This window comes from Seriola aureovittata, chromosome 2, assembly GCF_021018895.1.
Source record: "Seriola aureovittata isolate HTS-2021-v1 ecotype China chromosome 2, ASM2101889v1, whole genome shotgun sequence".
Classification (NCBI taxonomy): Eukaryota; Metazoa; Chordata; class Actinopteri; order Carangiformes; family Carangidae; genus Seriola; species Seriola aureovittata.
The window spans coordinates 21,512,856-21,538,054 of record NC_079365.1 but is presented as its reverse complement, the minus strand read 5'-3'; the positions used below and the strand labels follow the sequence as shown (position 1 = coordinate 21,538,054).

The 25,199-nt window shown below is 39.1% G+C and overlaps 1 protein-coding gene across 1 annotated transcript in view; it reads left to right on the top strand.

Moving 5' to 3' along the window:
- The window catches only part of snta1 (syntrophin, alpha 1), a 30,024-nt gene extending 17,471 nt beyond the window's left edge, over positions 1-12,553 (top strand). Inside the window, exons 3-8 of the mRNA XM_056403781.1 lie at positions 6,801-6,993; positions 7,309-7,498; positions 7,816-7,946; positions 8,452-8,648; positions 10,296-10,483; positions 10,930-12,553. Coding sequence (XP_056259756.1) covers positions 6,801-6,993; positions 7,309-7,498; positions 7,816-7,946; positions 8,452-8,648; positions 10,296-10,483; positions 10,930-11,022 — 992 coding nt within the window. The 3' untranslated portion in view covers positions 11,023-12,553. The remainder of the gene's footprint in view (positions 1-6,800; positions 6,994-7,308; positions 7,499-7,815; positions 7,947-8,451; positions 8,649-10,295; positions 10,484-10,929) is intronic.
- The last annotated feature ends 12,646 nt before the right edge of the window (positions 12,554-25,199 follow it).

Genomic DNA, 25,199 nt, shown 5'->3' with positions numbered 1-25,199 from the left:
ATCTGTGCTTTGGCAGTATGTGAATTAGTTTAAAAGTTTGATTTAGTAAGCTCTGCCCTCTCTCTCTCGGCCTCTCTCATACCACACATTACACCCCACGATGTTGGCATGTATCCATGATTTTAATGAGATGGGCTATAGGAACGATGAACCTATCTAAATCATTCAGTACAGGCGAAATCTTCTCTGGCTGACTGACGCTGCCAGAAAGAGACAAACATTAATCAGCAAAACACTGGGGCAAACATGAACCCAACATTTATTAATAAACTTGCAGAGGTAGCTAAAATGAGGCAAGGGCATGCACTTCTTTTTTTTAAATTTGTTTTCACACAATTTTGGTACTACATTTTTGAGGATTAATAGTGATATTAATCAATCTGAATTTTTATAAGAATCCCTGCTGTAATCAGTAGATTAAAAATCGATAAAATTACTTATGTGTAATGTGTAAGGTAATTGAATTACCACCTGACTCGATGAAGCTTTTTAGCTTCTTACAGCTCAGTGTTTTGGTTTTACAGCCCACAACGTTACTGTTTTGGTTCATAAGTGTCATTTCCACACATAGAAAAGAAAAAGCTCTAATGAACCAAATCTACACCACCTGCTAAATATCAGACAGAAAAAAGACAAAGCTAGCAACTAGCTGGCTAAACATTTTCTCACCGTTTGGTGGAGACCAAAAGCAGAGCTACATGGAGCGTGGATATTGGACTGCCCCAAAGTGGCCAAAAAATGTGGTCATATCTATTGAGCGGGACATTTTATGCAAAGTAAACTTGTCCATGTTCTCTGGTGGTGATCATTTCTAAATTAGTCTGAACATCAAGTATATGGTGGATGACACTGCCCATGCTTGTACTTTCCATGTGTTCCTGTTTGAATGCTTAATTTTGTTGCTAAATCTGTAAAATATAAGCAACATCTTATGTTTATTATATGTTTTTGCATCCTCTTTTGCACAATCCACATCCTAACTGCTCGAAAACATAAAATTCCCTTTTCCTACATCATCTGATTTGATTGGCAGGCTTATTAAGTGGGCTCAGTAATGACATTTTTTTCCCCTTTTACCTCGATTGACCTAATGCATTGAATGGAAACAGCAAGTGTTCCTCGTATTTTGCAGTTATTTATGACACTGTTTTGCCCTAAGATATCTTTCCTCGTTGGTGGTGTAACATTGGGACATTGTTTGCCTGACATGGTTTACAGAGCCAACAGCATGCTTCTGAGGTCGCTGACTGGCCAATGACATTCCAGCTGCTCCCACGGTAACCAGTGCCGGGGTGGGGGGTTTAGTCTCTGACAAGCCAATGCCACTTTTTTACCACCCAAGTCAAGAGGCATGTTAATGACTGCCAAACTTGTCAATCTGCTGTTTTTCTGATTGGATACCTGATGGTTTGAGGATTTTGAGAATTGTTTCTACAGTGTGTGTGTGTGAGAGAGAGAGAAGCAGAGGGGATAGATTAATATTGCATAGGTAATCAGTGAGTATTGACTGAGCACAGTTTGAAAATTTAAAGTTGTGCTTTAGAAATTTGGACTTTCCAGGGAACTGGAAGAGAAAAAGCTTTTCAAACAACCAGTTAAGTGAATTGTGTCAAAACTGAATTGGCTGAAAATGTCTGGTCAGGATTTGTGAGGTTCAATGTAAAGACTTTAGCAGGAAAAGCTTAGCGGCGGATTCTGCAGAAGAAGCAAAGAAACTCCTCATACACACACACACACACACACACACACACACGCACACACACAGTACAAAAGTAGTTTCACTGGCTGCCAGATAAGCTAAAGTAATAACAGTGCCATCTCAGCTAATTTTAGCTCTGTATTGAATGTGCCGCCACTGGTACTCATGGCAACATTTCTGGCTTAGCTCAGCTGCATGTTCGGTATCTCTGTGTTGCCTGCCTGTCTCACTCTCTTATTCTTTTTTCTTACTCTCAATCTTCTTTTTCTTCCACTCTCTCTTTTCCATGTTGTTCATTCTTTTCCTCCTCCCTCTTCAATTCCCAGTTCCTCTCCCCCTTCTCCTTTTCATTCATCACCCTGTTTGAAAGCTATCTCGTCTGATTTGTTATGTGGGGCTACAGCCAATGCCTGACATTTCTAATCTGGGAAACACTAATACGATCATTTCCACATTGCTTTTTCGAAAATAGTAAAGCCTCTTTACCAAAATATACATCTCCTTATACCTGCTATAATTAGTGTTTTCTCCCAGCCTGTTCTGTTCTGCAGTTTGTGCAGTATGAAACACAGACATAAACTCAGGCTTACATAATAAAGATTAATGACCACTGAGAATAGAACTGTTTATGTGCCAGATTTTAGCACCTACAGCCATGCTTGCGCTCTGACTTTCTTCAACAAAGTTTGAGAAGCTTTTATTATAAGAAGTGTAGTGCTAGTTGCATGATTGAGACATCCTTAACACATACAGATAACTTTTCACTGAAGGGGCAGTCTTTACCTGTCTGGCTGACCTACGCTGCCGCCCACAAGTGGACGTGTTTGAGAAATCCTGCAGCTCCTTCATCTTCAGTATAGTTGCAGGGTTTGGGAGATCTTTTATGATGGCTTCCACTTGAAACAATAATTTAGGCAATCCCATTTCCGTTCCCGGTCTTGCGGCCTAGCCTGCCATGTTGACATTGACCACATCAATTTTGAATGGCCTTGGTCCAGCAACAAGGAAGCAGTTGGCTACCCCATGGTACAAACATCAATGGGTTGGCACATGAACAAATGGACAGAAGCTCATTTCCATGAAACATTACGTATGCAAGTTGACAGCTACTTCAAAGCTGTAGCTGGTATACATTAGTTTCTCACTGCTTGATACGTGTTCCCAGTCTACACATACCCAGTATGTCTGGTTTTGTCTACAGATGCACATTTTTCTTGGTTCATTGAGGTGATTTGCATAGTGCAAATGAGGCGAGGTATACAAGTGAAAGTCTCTACAACAAATATGAGAAATAAACTTTTATACTTCAGTTGCATTAGTGAGTCGGTTGTGAGTTTGTATGCTGACAACCTCACAGAGACACACAAAACATAACATGATGAGCATAGATCCAAAAAACTGGTAACTCTGATTTTACACTCAGGTCTAATACCCTACAGGGATGCCTGTAGGGCAGCTTAAAATGTTGGAAACTGGTGCAAATATGAAACAGTTTTGCTCGAGTACGAAACAAACTTTATTTTCCCTGGCTCTTAAAAATATAGAAATATAAACATGCCATTCTATACAACCCTTGTCTTTGTCCAAACTTTCCAAATTCACAAATGTTGAATGTTGTTGAAACACAAGCAGCCATCATAGAATTTTACCTAATTAAATTGGCAGAACTAAAAAGTAAACTAAAAGGAGAGTACAAATCTGAGCCAGCTTTCAGTACTCTGTGCTGCAAACACAAAGTCAGTACCATACCATTGCCCACTCGTTTCGATATGCATTACCCTGTGTGCTCGTGTGTGTACTTGCATGTGTACTTAATCATGCGAGTGTTTGAGCAAGCATTTGCATTAAACCCGTACTGTTTGTGTGTCGTAAATGTGTGTCCCAGGAAACAATGCTGGTAGACCAGACATGAAAAGGATGCAGTTAAACCAGCAATGAGTGTATGTGAGTGAATGTCTGTGTGTGAGAGAGAGAGAGAGAGAGAGAGAGAGAGAGAGAGAGAGAGAGAGAGAGAGAGAGAGAGAGAGAGAGAGAGAGAGAGAGAGAGAGAGAGAGAGAGAGAGAGAGAGAGAGAGAGAGAGAGAGAGAGAGAGAGAGAGAGAGAGAGAGAGAGAGAGAGAGACTATGTGAGGCAGACATTATCAATGCCTTTAATCCAAAGTGGGGAAAAAAGTCAATCTCTTTTGTGATTTTTTTTTTTTTTTTAATATAGATCTGAGAGAAGAACCTTAAATGGTGAGAGAGTTGTAGCTTTGACCTAATATGTGAGGGGAAAAAAGAGGGGGGGGGATTATAGACGGACAGATTAGAGATCCTGGACAATATTATTGAGAAAGAATAAGAGTTTTGAAAAGACAAATAGATGCAGAGAGGAAGACAACGAAGATTGCGCTGACTCAGAGAGTCGCTGTATGTTTATAGTTTTCAGCATTTAGGTCATGCCCTTTTCCACAGCAACTTAAGCCCCCTTCAGACATGTACTGTAATCCCTAAATGCTCTGCCAGTTTTAAATGTCGGAATCATGTTTGGAAAAAGAACCTGAGTCATTTTCTCCATAAACATTTCTCTCTGGCATCTTTCTCTGGCAATTTGCTCACTTAAGACCCACGTAACATTTCTTCAACATTTTGAACATTTCTCTCTTAAATGCAGTTTGCCATTAAAAGCACACAGTTCTATGATGTTCTCACATTTTACATTTCTGCATATTGCCTTGGAACCAATCGTTCCAAATTAGTGGGAAAAGTCACACTAACTTTGTGTTTTTGACAACAGAAAGGATTCTGAAGTGGGACACTTTTGCTTCCAAATGTGATGCATTACCTTTATAAGAATGGCTGGAGATGGTGTGGTATGGCAATGAAATTTGACAGCTGTTGTCCCCCCCGTGTCAATAATGAGATAACAAGTGAACAATCTCTCGCCTTGCTCATAATACATAACTTCCTGGGATGCCTCTTTCCAGTTGTGTGAACATTGCATCTGTAGCGGTCAGGGCCTTTTTAACAGGGTCAACATGAACTTTTTCAGCAACAGAGACGTATGTATGAGTGAAAGCTAAAAGCCATCACTTAAACTGGCAAATGACTCAAGCAGCCTTACAGATTAAATGTCTGAAAGCAGCTTTACAGTGAGTGAGGAGCTGTATTAGAGTTGCTCAGTATTCCTGCTAAAAAAACGGACCCTTCCATAACTTTTGACCCCCTCTCAGTGAGTCACTCTGCCACTTCCCGATAGAAGAGAAGAATTAAAATCTGAATTACAGGGGACGCCATTTGTGGTGAAATAAAATATGAGGACTGACCACATCAATGTCCTGCTTGATGTTTAACAAAATTACTGGCTGACTTGCTGGAGCAATATTTTGGGAATGGTGGAAGCCCCCCCCTTGCTCCTGTTGTCCCTCTGGCTACATGCCTCTTGTACTGTGCAAGAAGAGCACTTCACACTTCCCCAGTGAAACCAGAGCTCTACCTTCAGCCTTCAGCCTTCAGCCTCATGCCTCATGCCTCGCCATGTCCTCTGGGTTATTTTTACTTCAGCAGTGGCTACTTCTGCCAAACCCATACCACAGCCTACTGGACTAGAGCTGAGGCCATGGGGTTTTTGTGTGTGTGTGTGTGTGTGTGTGTGTGTGTGTGTGTGTGTGTGTGTGTGTGTGTGTGTGTGTGTGTGTGTGTGTGTGTGTGTGTGTGTGTGTGTGTGTGAGGGGGGGTCGGTCGGTCGGTCGGTCTGTCTGTCTGTCTGTCTGTCTGTCTGTCTGTCTGTCGGTCGGTCTGTCTGTCGGTCGGTCTGTCTGTCGGTCGGTATGTCGGTATGTATGTATGTATGTATGTATGTATGTATGTTCGTAGGTGTGACTGGAAAGAACTGTGCATTTAAAAAACAAATGTACAGAGATTAGACTATAATCATAATTAATTTTGAAACACTTCAATTACAATAGATTATTGCCCACAAAAAAATGTGTAATTATGGGAGGCCCATGGCTGAGGGGTTGGAATACCAACCATGGGCCACAGCTTCGGTTTGAATCTGCCTCCCTCCCATATTTCCTATCATCTCTGTCTAATGTTGCTATCTAATAAAAATCGTCTATTTTTTAAATTATGGGAAACTTGGATACTGGATATGGTACAATAATGTCATTTTGATGGAACAAAATATTATGTATACATTTCTTTTTTCTTTTATAAAAAGTTATTGGGTAATGTTACACACAAGTCATGAAATAGTATAGGTCCATTGTATTTATGTGGAAAGAAAATAAGAACAGAAATAATCTGTTGACGATTATTTTTTATAAATTACAAGGACTTTATATAATAAATATTGAATACAATAATATAACCATGGGGTACAGAAAGTATTACATAGGAAAATGGTGTAATGGATGTACAGACACCTCTTTTTCAGTCATACACTACAGAACAGTCAATACTGAGTTGTATCACCGAATTGACTCATAGTGGATAGATGGTTGTTATTGGAGGAAAAACAGATTCAATCAAGAGTACACAAGTCAAAACAATTTGAAAACTATTTAGTTAGATTATAAATAAGACTATGAAATCTTCAGTTTGTGAATTCTCACAGCTGGAGGAAATCACATCCACTCTGTGCTTCCAGCTGCTGCTCAAGATATGCTCACTCATTCCAGAATCACCCACATGCAACAAATATAAAATCATCAAGAAAGAAAAAACTCTTTTGTGTTCACCAAATCACAATAAATTAGCTACAGATGTGTAAATCATACAATCATATCCATTCTATCTTTTTGATAGGAATATAATACAAAATACACCTGGTTATATATGCTATGTAAGGAAATGTTTTTTTTGTTTATAAAAGAGTATGATGTGCTTTGTATAACTGCTGAGAAATCACCTAAGTGACAGAAAATTCATCACAGATGAATTTCTGCTCCTTTTTGAAGCTGTTCTAAAGTGCTGCTGCAGTTTTCAACTCATTTCTGAAGCCTGAGGCTCCATATTCATATCCCATAATTCCTTTCCTCTCCCTCCTCTGTCCTCTTGTCTGCCTTTCCTCCTTATCTAATTCTTTCTCTCACACGCTCTCACTCTGCCTCTGCTTCAGTGAAGTACATCAAGGAGATGTCGGCCTTCTTTAAAAGCTCGGGGTCCTCTGGGGCCACCCTCCCATGGGACTCTCCCCCCTCCACACCTCAGAGGGGCACTGAGCTCTCCCCTGAGGTGAAGGAGCCTCGCAGCATCCCGCTGAAGATGTGTCAGGTGTCACGAAAACAGTGCCCTCCGGACACAGAAAACAGGTACTACATGTGAGAAGTCAGCTGCTTTACATAATACTTGGTTCAGTTCATACATTTATGAAAAAAAAAAATCTGATAGACCTCAACCTGAAAATGACATAATGGTTTAGAGAGAATATTGTAAAAGGGACCTCTACTTCTTGAGGGACATCTTGCTCACAAGTTCTCTTTAATATCTGAAACTTCCTCTTCACCCTCAAGCTTTTCTCTGTTTGCCATGTGTCTTTTACCTCTCTAACTTGCCCCTTTTTTTCCACCTCCTTTTTGTCTCCCCCGTTTCTCTGCTCTCTTTCTTTCTCTCATCTCATGTGCCAGGTATTTCGAGGTAATTTCATCCAACAGAAAGAACTCTGTGTTCCTGCGGGCAAGAGACCCGGCCATGGCCCAGTCCTGGTACAACGGAATCCAGGCTGGCGCTGCCAACCTTTTACCACGAGTGAAGGAGGAGATGAAGAGTATGCAGCCTGGCATGGAGGTGAAACATCTGGGCTGGATTACAGAGCAGGTATGCGAGAATACTGCCATACAGCTTGTATACAGCAAGACTTTGTACAGTATTTTATGTTTTGAGTTTTTAAATCTTATTTTTAGTGTTTTGATGGTGCTCTGCCTGTTTTAGGTCTTGCTGAGCTATAGACAGTTTTTCTTGAGTGCATACACAGAAATACAAAAAGCACATGTCCATATATGGTCATGTCAACTGCCTGATTTTAGATTCTTGACTGGGACCAGCTGATATCCAGTAGCACTTATTGACTGCCATGTGCCATGTATGAAAATCATGAATGAATTTTCATTTGCTCCAAATATCCATGTGTGCAGGTGGCTCATGGTCCAGAAAGACCAGTACTGGCTATGTTGACCGACAAAGACCTGCTCCTGTATCCCTCCTTGCCTGAAAGCAAAGAGAGCCTCAGCAGCCCCACCAAGAGTCACCCGCTCATCACTACCAGGTTCACATGCATACGTGTCTTTATATACGCACATACACCATATAGAGTAGCAGATACTAACACAGTTGTGCTCTCTCTGCTTGTCTCTGTTTTGGAAAAACACATTCACATTACAACATTGGTATTTCAGAAGCTCCGTAGATCTGTCCTCCACCCTGAACAGCCCAGTTTTGATTTAATAGTCCTCCCAATCCCCATGGCTTATTTTGGCCCAATGAAAAAACACATGCTTCCTCTTTCCATAACCAGACTATTGGAGATTTTGCCATATATCGTCATATCCAGTTGGAAGACATTGGTGGAAACAGAACCTATGAGTCATGGGTTTTTCCTCTCTTCTTTCTCTCTTATGAACTCCACATCTCACTTTTCACCTCTGCAACACTTTTTTTGTAACACACCAACATACATACTCTTTCATTCGCTCTTCTGGCCCCATTCTTTTCTATAAATTTGAATTACCTGCCGTCATCCATGTTTTTCTCATACTTCCTCTCTCCTTTAGACTGGTCCACTCTGGCCCTGGAAAAAGTTCTCCTCTCTTGGACTCAGAGCTGTCATTTGGCCTGCGTTCAGGCACCAAGCAAGGTGTGGAGACCCACGTGTTCAGAGTGGATTCTGCCAAGGAGCTGTCCACCTGGACTCATCTGCTGGTGGAGGGCTGCCACAATGCTGCTGAGCTCATTAAAGAGGTCACCACAGGTACAGATATAGATTCTTTGACTTCCAGTTCTCTCTCTATGCCTGTGGCCCAGTCCCTCCACGTACAATTCAAATTTTGTTCGGAACTGTCGTAGGGCTAGAAATAATGCCAAACCAAATAATTGGTTGCCTTTGAGTGTTGCAGATGTCGAAGATGGCACAACCAGGATTCAGGGTTTCACTAGCATCCAGGGTCAGCCCTGGAAAATATGTATCCGCTCTTGGTACTGCAAGATGCTTTTGATGAATGTTTTATGCGACATAATGACCATTCACTCGTTATCGTACACAAGAGAGGATTCTGTTGAGATGACAGCAATGCAGTTGCAGTAGCTATCTCTAATTGGAGGTCAGAGTAAGGTCCTGTGAATTTATGATGAGAATATGAAAAAAAGCACATAATGTTCTAAACATTATTAATCTGTAATAACTATAAAAAAAAATACAATACCTGCAACAGCAGCACATTTTAACTAAGTAAATGTTATGTAAGGAGAATATTATTTCTTTATATTTCTTTACACAACTCCTCCAAAAGAGAATGGTTAGAATAATCACTTTTAATCACCAAAGATTGCTCTGTTAAGATAAAAGCCATGATCTAAATATGGATAGTGTAGTCCCAAAAGGCTGACTTGTGTCTGCTGCCACTCTCAAATTGATTGACAGGTCTTTTAAAGTGACTAATCCTGTTTTATTGCACTGATAAATGTTTTTCTTTTTTTCAAAGGTCATGTAATACAAAGTGCCTGATGAGAATTACAAGACCCTGATTTCTCCATCTATAATGCTAACTCTCTAACTCTCAGTTATATATATATAAATAATATATAATAAAAGTGTTCTCATCTGAACAATTACAGCTTGTGCTCTTGGTTTCTATTCAGCAGACACATACAAACACTTCAATACATAATAGGGGCCTGTCTCACAACGCAGATTTAGAAGTTATGATTTATTGTTCTTTACACAATGATTTTGTAACTGTACTGTTTTGCAAAATGTTTCTTCTGGCTGTGTGTTTATAAAAGATTTCAAGTGGGTTTTAGAAGCTTTTTGAATTAGATTTTTATGAAGAGCTTGAGAGAAAACAACATTTTTTTCTTTCAAGCACAGCCATATCATGTCTTATAAGCCAATGTCTGCACTGAGTAAAACACACAACAGCTCTTTTTACTTCCATGTTCTGCATTTTATTCTGTAAGGTTAGTTCTAGAAATGTAATAATCTTGCTGTGTGAGACAGGCACCAGTTCACATGCAGTAGAGTGTAGTAATACAATGCCCTCTGCTGGTAGCATGAGTTGGTGCAGAAACTTTTTTCAATAATATGAAATGGTTTCATTTCAGTATCAGGATTAACTAAGATTTAGATCTATTCTGTTTTCTTGACAGTATTATTGTTTGATTCATTATTTAAATCAAACTTTTTTTCCCTCTCAGTGCATTAATATCCCACATTCACAGAATACAGCCAAGAAGTCTGGGCTCTGTATCAGTACTGTAACACAGAGCTCACACAAGAAATATGCAGTGTAAATCTGGATTCATTTGTGAACGACCTCAGCTGGGCACTGTCGATTCATGACAGTGCCCTTCTTTGTGCTGCCTCTATGTAACCCCTGTGTTTTTTTTTTTACGCTGGCAGCCTGTAGTTGGAATGGAAAGGAGTGTACCCTGGGAGTGCACATCGATGATGGCTTCACGTTATTCACAGAAGAGATGGGTGTCAGGAAAAGTATTCTCCTCCAGCAGCCCTTCGAGCGCCTAAGAATGTCCTCAGATGATGGAGTTCGCATGATGTTCCTTGACTTTGGAGGCCCTGAGGCTGAGATTGTAAGTAACTTTTTTTCCCATTGGACTTTCTCATTATCTAGAGTTTTTAATATTGTTAAGTTATCACCACCATAAATTTGAGCTGTTACACTGAATATGTTAAAATGAGCTTAAAACCAGAAAATTGAGTTTGCTCAGTTGTCATGAAAATGGGCAACTCTGAGTAATCTCCACCTGAGGCAACAACTGAGCCATCTTTGTGACAAATGAGCAAATTCCATTTGCTGATAAAGTCCATAAGATGCAGTTGAATTTACTACAAACATGCAGTAAGTGGACCTTGTGTTAAGATTATTTTCTCAAACTATATTCCTAAAGTCATAAAACAAACTTTCTGCTTACATACAGATTTGAGCAGTTTTAATTTGTCATCCGTCTGTATATGTATTCATATTTGGAAATTATAATCAGTATTATATCTGCTCCCTATGTCTCTCTTCTTTCAGCAACTGGACCTCCACTGTTGCCCTAAGACCATAGTCTTCATCATCCACTCTTTCCTATCTGCAAAAGTCAAGCGACTTGGCCTCCTGGCATGATAATGGCCAACCTTTCGTAACATCAACAATAGGAATATTCAATAAAACACACAGCCCAGAGGACTGAAACACACCAGACGATGGGGCCCAGGAAAAGATTCTAACTAACCACTTCTTTACAGATTTCCTGGGCCTCTAAATGTATCATCTCTGGTCAGGCGTCTCCTGGTTTAGTGGAATGAAGAGAAAACTGCAGCATTGATGGACCTTTGTTGACCTTGTAGTTGTATGGTAAGAGAGGCTTTACAGATGGCATAAATCAGCAGCCACTTAAGGGATCTGACATCTGTTGAATCTGTCATGGTAGGTCATGACACTTTGTGATGGCAAACTGTATGATTATGACAGCTTGCATCTTAATGTTTTTTCAACCATTTGATTTTATTTTTTGTCCCATTGTTCAGTTTTGTTTTGTTAGATGAGTCACAGTGGGCCTTTGTCATGAGCATTCTTTCATCTTTCAATCTTTGCTTTATGTGCCATGAACAGTCATAAAAAAGTTATTACACAAATGTCCTGATTGATGTTGGACAAGCATTTCTTTCTGAAGGCAGCTTCAGCGGAGTGACAGGATGACATGACTGATCACTACATGATCAACAGTCTGTACTGAACAATGTACAGAATACGACTGCAACAATATGCTGTTTATGTGGATGCTTGAGTTGCCTTTACCCTGAATGTTCATGAAAGAAGCTTCATGCTTTTTATTAAGACAATTTGCAAATATAAAATATATTTTTCATTGTAGCTGAACAACTCCTTATTTTATATTCCTCTCTGTTTCTCTCCTTCCCCTGTTTTAAGCATGCTTATAATCCATGGCCTAACAAAGAAAAAGGACTAACAGATTTGATATTATAAGTCTTTTTTTTTTATTGTGTTTTAGCTTAACCAATAAATTAGATAAAACCTTGTATCTGGATGGCCTTAGTCAGACAGTGTGACTCTGCAGTTTAATTCGATTTCAGCCAATGTAAAGTAGAAAACAAGAGCTCTTGAGTTTATGGATTCTTATCAACAAAGGTTGTCACATCATCATTTATTGATTGATGGCAAACAGTTGGCTGAAAGAGTGCCAGTCCAGCTAAGCATCTTCTGTATGGATAAGCTTTCAAGTAAAATACTGAGTTTAGCTCCTAAATAAACCTATTTTATGGTGCTATGTGTTTTTCTTTGTAACTTAGTCACCAGAGAGGACAAACACGCTTCATCCTAGACCACTGAGGGTGCATTTTACACAATGTGTCCAACATTTAATTAAGTTAATATAAATACCATATGAAAGATGTTAAGCTGTTTACATCATGAAGTGTTTGATCTTTTTTCTTTATTATTTGTGTCAGCTGAATATCCACAACTTGGGGCCTTCTCTCTCTGTCCAACACTAAACAGACTTGTATTAATATATATTTCAAAACTAAAACATGTTTGCTTTCAAGAATAAAATGTATTGTATATTCTTATTTAAACAAAGGTGTGCCTTGCAGGGTTGTTTGTATATAAACGTAATAAACTTTGTTAACTTTTATTGTTTATGTTGAATGTGTTTTATTGCATAAATATCACCTTAGTTTGCGTTACTGAAGATTGAGGCTTGACTGAAAATACAGATCATATTTACACTTTGGTTGCAAACTTAGTTTAGATATTAAATTATATATCATACATATTAAAGAATTGAATTAACACATTGAATTTCAAATTGTTTTATGTCCTCTTTACTGGTACCTTAAAGAGGACATATTATGGCCATTTTTAGCGTTAATAATTTTATTCTTGGTGTCTACAAAAATACATTTACATGCTTACAGAAAGACATTATAGTTTACATCTTGTACTGTATTTTATTCAACTTCTGTCTGAAAGGCTTTGTTAGACCTCAGGGCTCTTCAAGGCCTCTCTCCCTGACCAATCAGAGCCCAGTGTGCTCTGATTGGTCAGCTTCCCGGAAACTACATGTTGCGCCCATGTCTTGCTCCCTCATGCAGGTGTAAATAAGCGGTTGTAGCTAATGGCATCGGCTCTGCCTCATTAGTTTGAGTCCGATCTTGAACACGAAGATGATAGATTCGAGCCACCTTCGCAAGCTGTTCGCTGTACCGGAGCAGGAAAACAAGCATAGCTGTCAGGCAGTCGGAAGGAGGGAAATGGCTGAAGATGGAAATAAACGCAATTAATCTTAACAATAATCCGCAGGGGACTTCACATTACACAATTCATAACTTGGAATACTTTTATGAAAAAACTTTTATTTACATTTTTTTTTAAATCTGTGGACACATACGGACAAAAGAGATATGAATGATCGTGGAATGGACAGAATCGGACTTCATGAACAAGGTAGGGAGTCACCATGCTTTGCCATCTTGGTGGTTTATGATGCTGTTAAATCCGAATTAATTTTTACTTTTGTGCTCATAGTTAGTGAAACATGAACAGAATGGTAAAATTGTGGCTAATTTATCCGAGCTAACTAGGTATAACTTGTCCATATTGACAAGGGCATTTAAATCTTTGTGCATGTCCCTAAGCTGCTTTGCACTAACATCAGGTCAGTGGCGACCCGGTTAAACATCACAAATCCACAAATAAAAATGCAGACGTAAAGGTTGTGAGTCCCCCTTTCCGCGACAAAAAGTGGGCACTTCACGGTCCTTCGGAAATAGCCACCGCGTGTGTCCGCGCCGAACTGTGCACGGTTTTTGAAGCAGTCCTCCTTGGCACAGTGAAATGTTGGAAAACAGTGGAGGGAACCTGGTAAAAAATGAATTCCAGCCTCTGAGTTCTTTGTGGTACAGAGTAGATTTTTACAGGCAATTGAAAACACTGTCTTTCTGAGGGCTATACTGATGTTAATCCGTATAGGAAGTAAGGCTGTGACCCCAACAAGGGGTGCCATAGGAATGAGAAAAGTGGTTTTTGCCCTGACACCCCTTTGGCATTTACTTTGAGCCTTGCGACTTTGTAGACCATTGACACATACAAAAATCTATATAACACACTATAGCAAAGGGAAAACATAGAAAAGCATGATAAGTCCTCTTAAATGTTTAAAGCTGTAATAATATGCTTTGTATATTTATATATTATGTAAAGGTATATATGAATGAATTAATGGTAATAATCTGTATTTGCTGGGTGTAAATAGCCTACTGTTTGCTACCATGTTTGATGAGTGTTGCGTTTTGAGGTTGGATCACTGCCCCAAGTGGCCAAGGAAAATCAATTCATGCTGTTTTTAGGGTCCTTGGTGTGAAACTATGTACTGTAGAGAAACATGGACATATAGTGTTGGTGACTTCGTGCACTGGCTCCTGAAGTATTGTTTTGAAGCTTGATTTGGATTTACGGAGCGACAGCATCTCTTTCATCTGGAGAGAGAAAATCAAAACTGGGTCAAGGGAAGAGGAGGTCTAGGTGGAGATGACAACTGTCAATCAAACACACTTTCAAATCAAATTTGATTTCTGCTGGAATATTCTCAAAATGGAAACCAAGACATGCATTAGAAGGAGTAGAATTGGCTATTGTGTATCTATCTATCTATCTGTCTGTCTGTCTGTCTGTCTGTCTGTCTATCTATCTATCTATCTATCTATCTATCTATCTATCTATCTATCTGCTGTAATAGGTCTTAAACCCCAACAGCCTTGTAAAGTCCTTTTTCAGTCAGTCCTAATGCACTTCACATCCAGCTGCAAGTTTTAATGTCATATCTTATGGTCTTTAACGAGCCGTTCCACTGAGCTGCCTCAGACGGCAGATCTAGCCCTCATGCAGTCTTTATTTAACAGTCCCAGTTGGTGGTCTGACAGTTTTATTAAGTCCAGACAGATCTGTAGAATGGGCAGAGCAAAGATGATGATGAGATGCTTAAGTCAGTGGGGTGTGTGATGGAGACAGTTAGGCTTGCTGCTAGCCATTGTAAAAGGAGCAAGCAAACATTCCCTCTTATATGCTCTTACAGCTATGAGGCAGTGTTATCAGCGAGGCACAGATGCTGTTTGTTACTGTGCAAAGTGTGAGTCTGTGTGTTTACATATGCTTTTTGCGCACACACGCGCGTTTGCATGTGTGCGCCTGGACAACAAATAGAAGTGGGAGAGTTGAGTAATAACAAACTGAGAGTTGTATATCAGCCTTTCAAATCAGAATAGAGTGTTCACATTTGATCATATCTTCCTCCCTCAGTCTCCCCTCCCTCCACTTTCAGCTCTCGGTCCTCTTGTTGAGATGTTGCCATGGCAACGGCAGCGAGCTCTCAGATTGGCTGTGTCCATCTCTTCCTCTGAACTATGGTTTTGCTGCTGAAATTGCCAATCAGCCTCTCAGATCCGCTGGAGAGGAGGAGGAGATTGTGTGAATATATTTTGATTAACAAAAATGGAAGGGCACTTAGGAGGGGGAGAAAATATGATGCTAGTAAGGAAAGGGGCCAAGAGAAAATGTTGCACTGGGTAGAATACACTCTGCAATTCCTCTCTTCTGTGTTGAAGGCAGGAAAACAAACATTATGACAGACAAAGAGAAGGAACATTGACTCTAAATAAGATCGGATAGGCACTGTTAGATTTTACCAATCGGGCATTACTGTCTCTGTTTGAATTTCCATTACCAGGAATATTGTGTGAATGACATGAGAGAGTGAAAAGAACAGAGACTAGAGATCATGTCCAGCCTGTTCAAAAAGGACCATACTGCTCTTTTCACATGTTTCAGCACATATACAAAGGGTATTTCACTTGACAAGCAACGTTTTTTTTCAAAGTAGTAGTCAAGAATATTAGGCTTTTCATTTGTTTTTCCCCGTCCACACAGCTATCAGTTTCCATAAAATTTTTCCATTCCATTTTTTTTTGTCTATTTCTGTTACTTGCAGTGCAGATGTTTCATATCATTTTGCAGCTACATTATGAAACACCCATAAGGCAAATTTGACAAAAATTGGCTATGTTTAGTGTTGACAAAATTCATTTTTATACCACTATGAAAACCAGAGCTTATTGTTCTTGGAAGATAGCAAAAACACCAACAAATGACCAACACCAAACAACATGCTTTGGGAGATGGTTGGCATAACAGGGCTTTAAATACGGCGTATAAATGTTCGAAATGCACCAAAACAGTGATATGGTCCAAGAAATTTCTGGAGTTTTGTCCATTAGGTAAACAAAACATAAATAGATAGAATAAATGAATTAATGGTGTTGTGCACTTTGCTGCACTACTAGCAAATAAACCTGATTATTGTTTGAAAGGTCAGTAACCATGAACTCCAGCTCCTGCATGTAGTCAACAAAATGTTTCCACAACTGTGGCTTTACTCTGTTTCTCTCTCTCTGTCTCCCATCCTGTGGACTTTCCCAACTCCAGTCTTATGACAGGTTTTATGTCCTAAATACTTTATTGCCCCAGTAAAAACATAAAGTCCTATATGTGGTTCTACACTCGGTATTTAAAAGTTTAGCTGATTATAATCAACATGTTCCGCTTTCTTTTATGATAATTTATACCGTGTCAAATTCTTTGTTAAACTAATAAATCACACAATGATGAATAGTTTTATTTTAGTGAAGCACCATTACAGTGTATATGTAATTTTTAAATGACAAAATTAAAATATCTTCTTAAAGAACTGCTCAGAAAAACACCCTGGGATGGCGTAGGTCCAGCATGTCCATTAGGCTTCATTTTCACACTTGGTTGCTCCATTAGAGCTTCAAGTGAGCATCACATTTGTAAATTGGCCAACAACTACTGGTAAAGGTGATGATCAAAGCCACTAGCACAACTTACTTGTTGTGTTTAGTGTCTCTATCAATTCCTGTGTAAAGCAGTCAGTATAATCACTATTGCCATTTTCATTATGAAAGCAGGGAATCTTGTCCTCAGCTCTGACTGAATCCCGCTGTTTACAGATCAGCAGGCTTTCTTCAAAATGATGTGCATGATCAAGGGATCGGGTACTGTATTGTTGTGAATGCAAATGATCTCATAAAACTGAAATATCTACAATACCTTTCGCTAGACTGCTGTGTGTGCACCTGCGATCAGTGGTGGAAAGTAATTAGGTACATTTACTCAAGTACACATTTGAAATAGTTGTATTTTTTAAACATTTCCATCACATTTATCTGGCAGCTATAACTACTTAGCTGTTACAGATTTTACAACACTTATGAATATATTAATTTTTATTGATTGAACTGACCGACAGCTACTCTGTAAACTGTCCAGCAGTATAAAATGTGATATCATGACACTGACAGGGGATGTCCTGTCCAATACATGTTGCTGATAATACTTCGGTAAACCTTTTAGTAAAGTTTTGGATGCAGGACTTTGACTTGTAATAGAGTATTTTTTTCCAGTGCTGCTTTTATTCTTAAACAATAGTGTTACTTTACATCAACAGTCACAGTCAGATTAGGGCTGCACAATTAATCGAAATATAATCCAAATCGCAATATGGCCAAGTGCAATATCCAAATCGCGGGAGCTGCAATTTTTTTTTTGATAAAGGTAAAATGTGTCACAACATTGTTGTGCATTGTTAGCACCATAAATAAGCATTGTGGTGCTACAGAGATGCCCCGGCCTACAAATCATATTCTCCAGACATACAAAGCATGTAATCATGTTTTTTTGGTAAAGACCAACAAAAATCCCATGATCCTCATTCTTACATTTTGTTTCAGTGAAAATGAAAAGCAAAAACAACCATTCCAACTGAAATCGCAATATCTGCCAAAATAATCGCAGTATCATTTCTTTTGCATATCGTGCAGCCCTAATTCAGATACATTTTACATATAGGGTTTAACTACATCAGTGTACATATGGGATTTAATTAGATCAGCAGATGTCAGACGCAGTCAGCTTTTCTAAAATGAAAAGATTGTAATAAGAGGAGAACGGATCTGCTTTTGATGACTTGGCAGATTACCTGCAAGTGTCTCATTTTCACACACAAGGAATTACTGCAGAAAGATGTGCAGCCTGGGCTATATATCACACGTACATGCATCATTACCAGTTCTTTCAGTCCTTGTTTGCATCATCTCCTGCTGAGTGTTTCACAGCAGACAGATGGCAGTAGAGTACTGAGGGAGGAGAGAAAGGTTGAGGTCTGGCAGGTTTTAATGTACCGTCAGAGACAGTAGGGGTCTCTGTCTCTCCATACAGAAAAATCACAAAGAGTGCATGAGTGCTCAGTGGGGGAAAGAGAGAGAGAGGGAGAGAGAGAGAGAGAGAGAGAGAGAGAGAGCATTTAAGCTTTGATCGGTTCTGACCTAATTCAGAACAGGACATCCCACAATATTCAGTACTCTATTTCTTGTTTTCTCTCTCTCCCCCTATCTTTTTCTCCCTCTTAACACAAAAGGACTAGAGAGAGGAAAGGGGCCAAGAGATTAATACTAAGGCTCAAGCAGAGCAATTCATATTCCAATTGGAAGAGCATGTTATCTATTTTCTCACACTCATTCATTGTGCTCTTCTTCATGACGCATTCGAATCAAAGGAGGATTCAACAGGAATCAAACAGGACTTTCAAGGAACTGAACAATGGCGACAACGTTTAGTCTAGGTAGAACATTTCAACAGAATCCAAAGGAAACTGCGCAATCACTTTTCACATCAACTCCTCAATAACCACGTCAAATATGTACAGAGGGAAGGGGTGAGGCTAAAGCTGAATCCTGTGTCATTGGAAAGTCATTCATCCGAGCTTAATCAATGTAGGTTGTTTGATTCAATTCAAACTGCCTCCCAGGCAGAAGAAGAGAGGAAAAAGAAAAGCAGAAAATGAGAGTTGAGCTGAGCTGACTCTTTCTAACTTTGACAAGGCTCCTCTCCATCTCTTGTGTCCTTCATTCCCCCCCTTTTTTCCCTGTCTTTCTCTCTATCATTCTCTCATCCTCTTCCTAGAGGCACGAATTATAGGTACTCATTTCATGCTATGGCATAGCTTGGATTTTTTTTTTTTTTCAGTCCCCAGTATTTTTTTAATATTGTTATTACTACTGTATGTCTTAAAGACCAGGTTAGGGTTATTAAATATGCCAAAGCGAATTGTATTTTCGCTCAAGTAAGCTCCTTGGAAATATTCCATCAGGGCACCCTTTTATTCTTTCCAAATGTAGTTATGAATTTTAAAGTAGACTTGTATTACTAGAGGAGAGGGGAGTGTGATCAGAATATTGAGCAAAGCCCAGATTGGAATTCCTTGTTCGGACCACTGAAAGGGAGACCATAGCTGTCAACAGCATAGGGAATAAATAAATAAATAAACAAATAAACAAATAAATAAATATGGGGAAATGGGGGCTAATATTGGCTGCTGGTGATGACAAGCATGCTTAAGTTTTTTTTTCTGTATTTGAGGCAATGGGAATTGGCCAAATTGCTTTCAGAAAGGTGTAAAAACATGACAATACTATAGCTGATAAGGAAATTACTATAAAATATGTTTGATTTGTCAAAGCAAAGCTGAATATTTTCATTGTTAATCATGCTTTTTAGGGTAAAAACAACACCATTATATAGACATTCTGATCCAACACCTCCAACCACCCCACCCCATCCTGTCTTCATTTTTTGGTATTCATGAGCATATGCTCCTGTGTGAAGTCCCCTGTCAATAAATATGCACAGTCTTAATTGTTCCCATCGTAATTAGACTACAGTTCTGTTCTTTTTGGCTCAGGTGTATGTTAAAGCTCTTTCTTTTGTCTGTGGTTTGGCGCCTCTGATGATTTCCATGACAATGATTTGAGTGAGCGAGGAAGTGAGAAAATGGGAGAGAGAGAGAGAGGGAGAGAGAGAGAGGAGGTGAGAAACAGTTGCTGGAATAAAGCCCCATCTCAATCTGAATAGCTTATTAATAGAGCTGGTCCCAGGCAAACAGATGGCAGCTGCCAAAAACAAACACAGAAATCACAGAAATGAAAACCCTAATTCAATTAGGTGGGAAGCATTCCTCACTGCAGCAGTTATTGAGCAGTTTCCATTAATTTGATAATCCATTTTTTAAAAGAAATGTATTAAAAAGTGCCTTTTCCAGAATGTTCTCATGTGTTCATTATCTGAGGCTGACAAGCACAGAAAGAAGAGGCCTGGAGCTGCATGTATGTGGGTGTGAGAAGAAAACAGGATTTAAGTCAATGCAAATTAAAGTTACTAATGAAATTATTCAATTGCAATGTTTCTAATATGAATTTATGGCTCAAATTAAAGTGGCCCACTAGATTAGTCAGTCGGGTTGTGATCTGTTCACATATTGGCATCTTACCTTATTCATTTCTTTGAGATAATGCAGGGCTGTCCACATTAGGGTTTTAGTTGTGGGACTAAACCGTGTAGAAAACTGTAGACTGTCTACTTTTTAGCCAAGCTGGCGGCATGGCTTGGCAAATAGGCGTGGCAATGTTGGCCTGTTGGTCAGTCAGTCCACCACTTTAGATGGAGCGGCGCCAATGTTAACCGTTGTTGTTTTGCTTCTGTTTCTATCACTTCTTTTCTTCTACTGAAGTTAGCATGCTAACCAGTTAGCCCCGGCCCGTTCCGTCACGTAATAACACTTTTTTGACTGTGAGCCATTGTAGCGTCCAGTCTGCGCTCAGTGCAGCATGAGAATTAGCCAGCGCAAGGGTGTGTTCTAATGTCTGGTCTTGTAAATGCAACTATGGTTGACGCGCTCTGTGCCACCACTGCAAACCACCTTCTCCTGGCAAGAAACCACGTTCGGCAGCAGAGAAAACGTACATATAACACCTTTAAAGGCCTCCAGAGGCTGAATCCTTATGAATTGTTGATCCCTTGCTTATTAGAATTTCTTTTTATCCAATACCTTGTTTTATGAGAACAACTATTGACATTCCCAACAACCTAATTTATGTTTGATGATGATTAGCAAATGTTTGCATGCTTAAATGCTAAACATGCCAAAGATATTATATTTGCTTAACCTCACCATTGACAGTTAGCATTGACATTGTGAGCAATCTAGCGTACAAACGTTAACGTTAACTCTGCGTCAAAGAGACGCTAGCATGTGTGATACTGATCCATCTGGTACTGATACATCACACAGTTTAGGACAAACATTGTTTCGTATTGAGTTTTCAAATTTAATTCTTGACCTTTGGAAACAGCAGTTGAAGCAACAATCATTCTCTTAAGATCATGCAACATAGAACTCTAATAAAGAGACCTTGAGCAGATGTTATGACAAGTGTTTTTTCCAATGTCAAGAATAAACTTTGAAACTCAATTTTCAAGCCAAAATGAAAAATAAGCACTTATTTATTTATGCTCAGGAAAAATATTTTCAAGGCTACTGGAAAACTGATGTTGATGAAAATCATGTGATGTGATTGAAAGATCCAGAACGGCTATAGTGAGACTGGCAATTGTTAAACTTTAATCAGGGATCCTCACCTGGCACGAAGATGAAAGTATCATATCAATAATACTGATGATGTTTTGCTCAATAGTTTTGCATGTAACTGCTGCCTGGATTACATTTACTGGCAGTGTTTTTTTACAGTGAAGGAAGCTTTATATTCCTTTACTGCACTGATGTCATAGGATGGTGGTCGGGGTGGATGGTGGGCCAATTAAAACACTTAGATAAGGTCAGAGGAAGATGGAGGTTTCGGTTAAATATTAACAAAGTAAACACACACTGTTTTGTGTTATCGCAATCTTTCCCCAGCCTTAACCTGAAGTCAAGTGGATATTGTATTGCATGAGCAGATGTTGTTTTCTATTTGTGTGAAACACACGAACATTTTATGGCTTGGCAGATAAGTTCATTCACAAGTTTCCTCATTATGTTGATAAAGAGGAAACGATTCAAGTGCCATTACGTCTCTCTCAAAATGTTTTTGCTGTTTCAGATGAGTCATATACAGTATAAACGTCATTTCTGGGACACAGGGACGCATTCTAGGTATTATTAAAAATTCTCAAAAATAAGTTCAAACTATCAGTGGCCAAGCTCAAAAAGTCAGTAGAAAATCAGCTCCAGTGTTTCTCTTGCATACTTGAAAACTTGTGAAAACTTCTCCAATCGGAGCCACACTGCACACGAACTCCTTACCTGTCTCACACTCAGGTTGAGCACTGCAGCCTCAACAGCTGCTGCCCATCGCCATGGCAAGTCAGCTCATCACTGAAAAAAGATATTCTGGTACAACTTTTACCTACTTTACTGACAATTTCAGGAATGGATTGGGAACAGTGAGAAAACAAGTGAAATGCTTTTAACTGAGAACAAATATTTATTTGTAAAAACACACACGTTGTCACCATGTGGCCTTCATCAGGATTTTTTGTGGCAGCACCTGGAGCTCTCTGTGGAATGATTTAGCCCAGGATGTTCCTTTTGAATTGAATCCCAAGTTAAAATTCAATCCACATTTTTCACCTGCTCCAAGTCTTTTAAGTCTATTTCTTTAAAACTAGGGAGACTGATTGAAAACACTTTAGAGTGATAGAAAGTATGATTACTTGGAAGAGAGGCAGAAAGGGAGAAAAAAGGAGGAAATTCTTGTGTATTTGATTCTAATGAAATGCAGATGCACCTGACAAAAAATAAATGTCCCTTGGGAAGAAATAAAAAAGTTTGTCAGGCAGACATAAATAGAGAGGGTTTACAGTAAATTAGATTTGAAATAACAATAAAAATGGCAATCATGCATTCTGGATTCTACAGGTACATACAGGAGAAAACTCAAACCTCCTTCGACTTAATATTGACAGGATTCCCTTTTTGTTATGTTTAAAAATTTTTCAATGTCAAGTTTATCTTGGAGTAGCGAATATAAATGAAACAGTTGTGTTGGTCAGGTATTTGTAGCTACTAACCAGAGCTAGCATTTTTCTGTTTTATAAAATTCCCCGATTTAGAGGAAGAATAGAAATGAATGATATCTTGCTAACAGCCTGTACGCAGCCCTCATGTCTCCCTGTATACATGGCAAAATGCTGTTTCATTTTCAGAGCTGGCATATCTCAGCCTGAATGTTTGTGGAAAGAAGGATGTTCTCTACCAAGGGACCAACATGCATCATTGCTTTACCATATACGGCACACTGCATGGGAGAAACTGATTGTTTTCCCTGCACAAATAAGCTAGCTGCACAAGCTCATTGTTTTATACACTAGAAGTCATTGTAGTTGTCTGTTGCTATCTGTGAATCTCACAATGCAATTTCAAATAACCATTTAATGAATATTTTGTGTTTGCATGAGTAAACGTCAGTAAAATGTATTGTGAAGTTACATTTACTGTACATTGGCAAAGTATGCGCCACAGCTTGGTTGCTATGGTGCTGCTTTTAAGAACACTGACCTTTTTTTTCATCAACCAAATGCTAGGACTATGTATTATACAACATGCCAACATGTTGCACTATTGAATCCCTTCCCAATCTCATCCTCAAGCCTGCTTAAATAGTGTTACATGCCATGTGCATGACGGAGCTGAATAACTAACTTCCTGAGTAACTATATTGTATTTTCATAACAAGCCTTTAATCCTGAACATCTGGACCAGAACCTTATTACACTAACACAACCATTTCTCTCTAACACTCTCTCCAACATGCAATTATTGGGGGATCTAAGGTGCAGCATGTGTGGGCGATATTGCACAAATAGAGCAGCTGCTGTGTTTAACAAACATCTGAAATGACTGTGTATGGCTGGTCCCGTTTTTTTTTTTTTTTTTTTTTTTGTGGTTCCAGTGTGAGGTGATCCAGGCCATAAAGAGACCTGACTTTCACAGACGACTGCACGGGTGATGAGAAAATAGTTACGTGTGCGGCTCTCAATCTGACTCATCTCCACTTCAAGTCAAGACTTAAGAACTGCTGAGATGGAGAAATGTGAGGTACTATTATTTTACCTCTTAGTCAGTGAGCACCACAGTTTCTCTACAGGGATGTAGGCTCCTGCCCCGTACAGCCCACAGCCAATTGAGAGAGAGAGACAGAGAGAGAGAGAGACAGAGAGAGAGAGGGAGACTTCACTTCCTATCAAACAAGTCTCTCTTCTGGCCACCATTTGCTTCAGGCTCTCAACCACAGTTTCCATGTATCCATAAAGATCAGAAGTGCAGTATCAGCCTGTTCACATCGCTTTCCTTTCCTGTGCAAAGAATCTGCTGCGGCTATACTACAACCCCTGAAATATCACATTCATCTAACACAATTGGCTATAAAGAAAACCCTAAAATGTACAGTATGTATGCCATCACTAATTATTATCAAATTCTCTTAGAGACAGCTCAGGAAAAAAAAATTAATTTGTAATTAGCTTTTTATGTGACATAGCTTTCCTTTATGTTCCTCTGAAGGTACTAAGACTATGGTATCAAACCTACAGCTGTCCCATTCAACAATGATTATCATTATGATTGATAATATGACGGGGATATGACGACCATCATTTGATAATTATGGGATGGACTGGTGATTTATAGTTTGAATATTAGGCTAATCATTTCAACATTTTGTGACTTATTTATTTTGGGACTCATCTGTGACTTATCTTTAAATGGTGATAGCTTTTGTTTACAAGTACTCCATCAATTGTATTATTTTTTTTATAATTACAGTATTATTGTATCTAAACCTGCAATATATATAACCAGGCCTGTGTATTTTTTTGGCCACTCTGGAGCAGAGGAAGAGAACACAAGTCTGTCATGTTATCACCTTTCTAAGCTAACTTAACAGTTGCCTACTTACAAATCTAGCACATCACATATGGCAACATTGTCGTTTTATCCAACGTCAGGTTTCTCTCAATTTAATCAATACTCGCTCTCTTTTAGCTCTGTTTTTGGTCTCCCAACTCCTGAGAGAAATATCCGTCTCTATAGCAGCACCATGTTCACCAGCTCGTCATTAACGTTGTCCGTCTGCTGTTTGAGGCAAGGTGCAAGATGGTTTTTAGACACTTCTCAGTGAAAACAGATGCATGCTGAAAACAACAGCAGAGTGAGATTGGTGAGAGTGTGATACAGGTGATAATTCTCTGTAATTCCTTTCACATACAAGTGTTTGTGTGACCCACTTACTAAAATAGTTATATCGATTATAGACGCTTTAAGGTTTGGTAACTAATATTATTCTGTGAGGAAAATACCATGGTGTTGAGTAAAT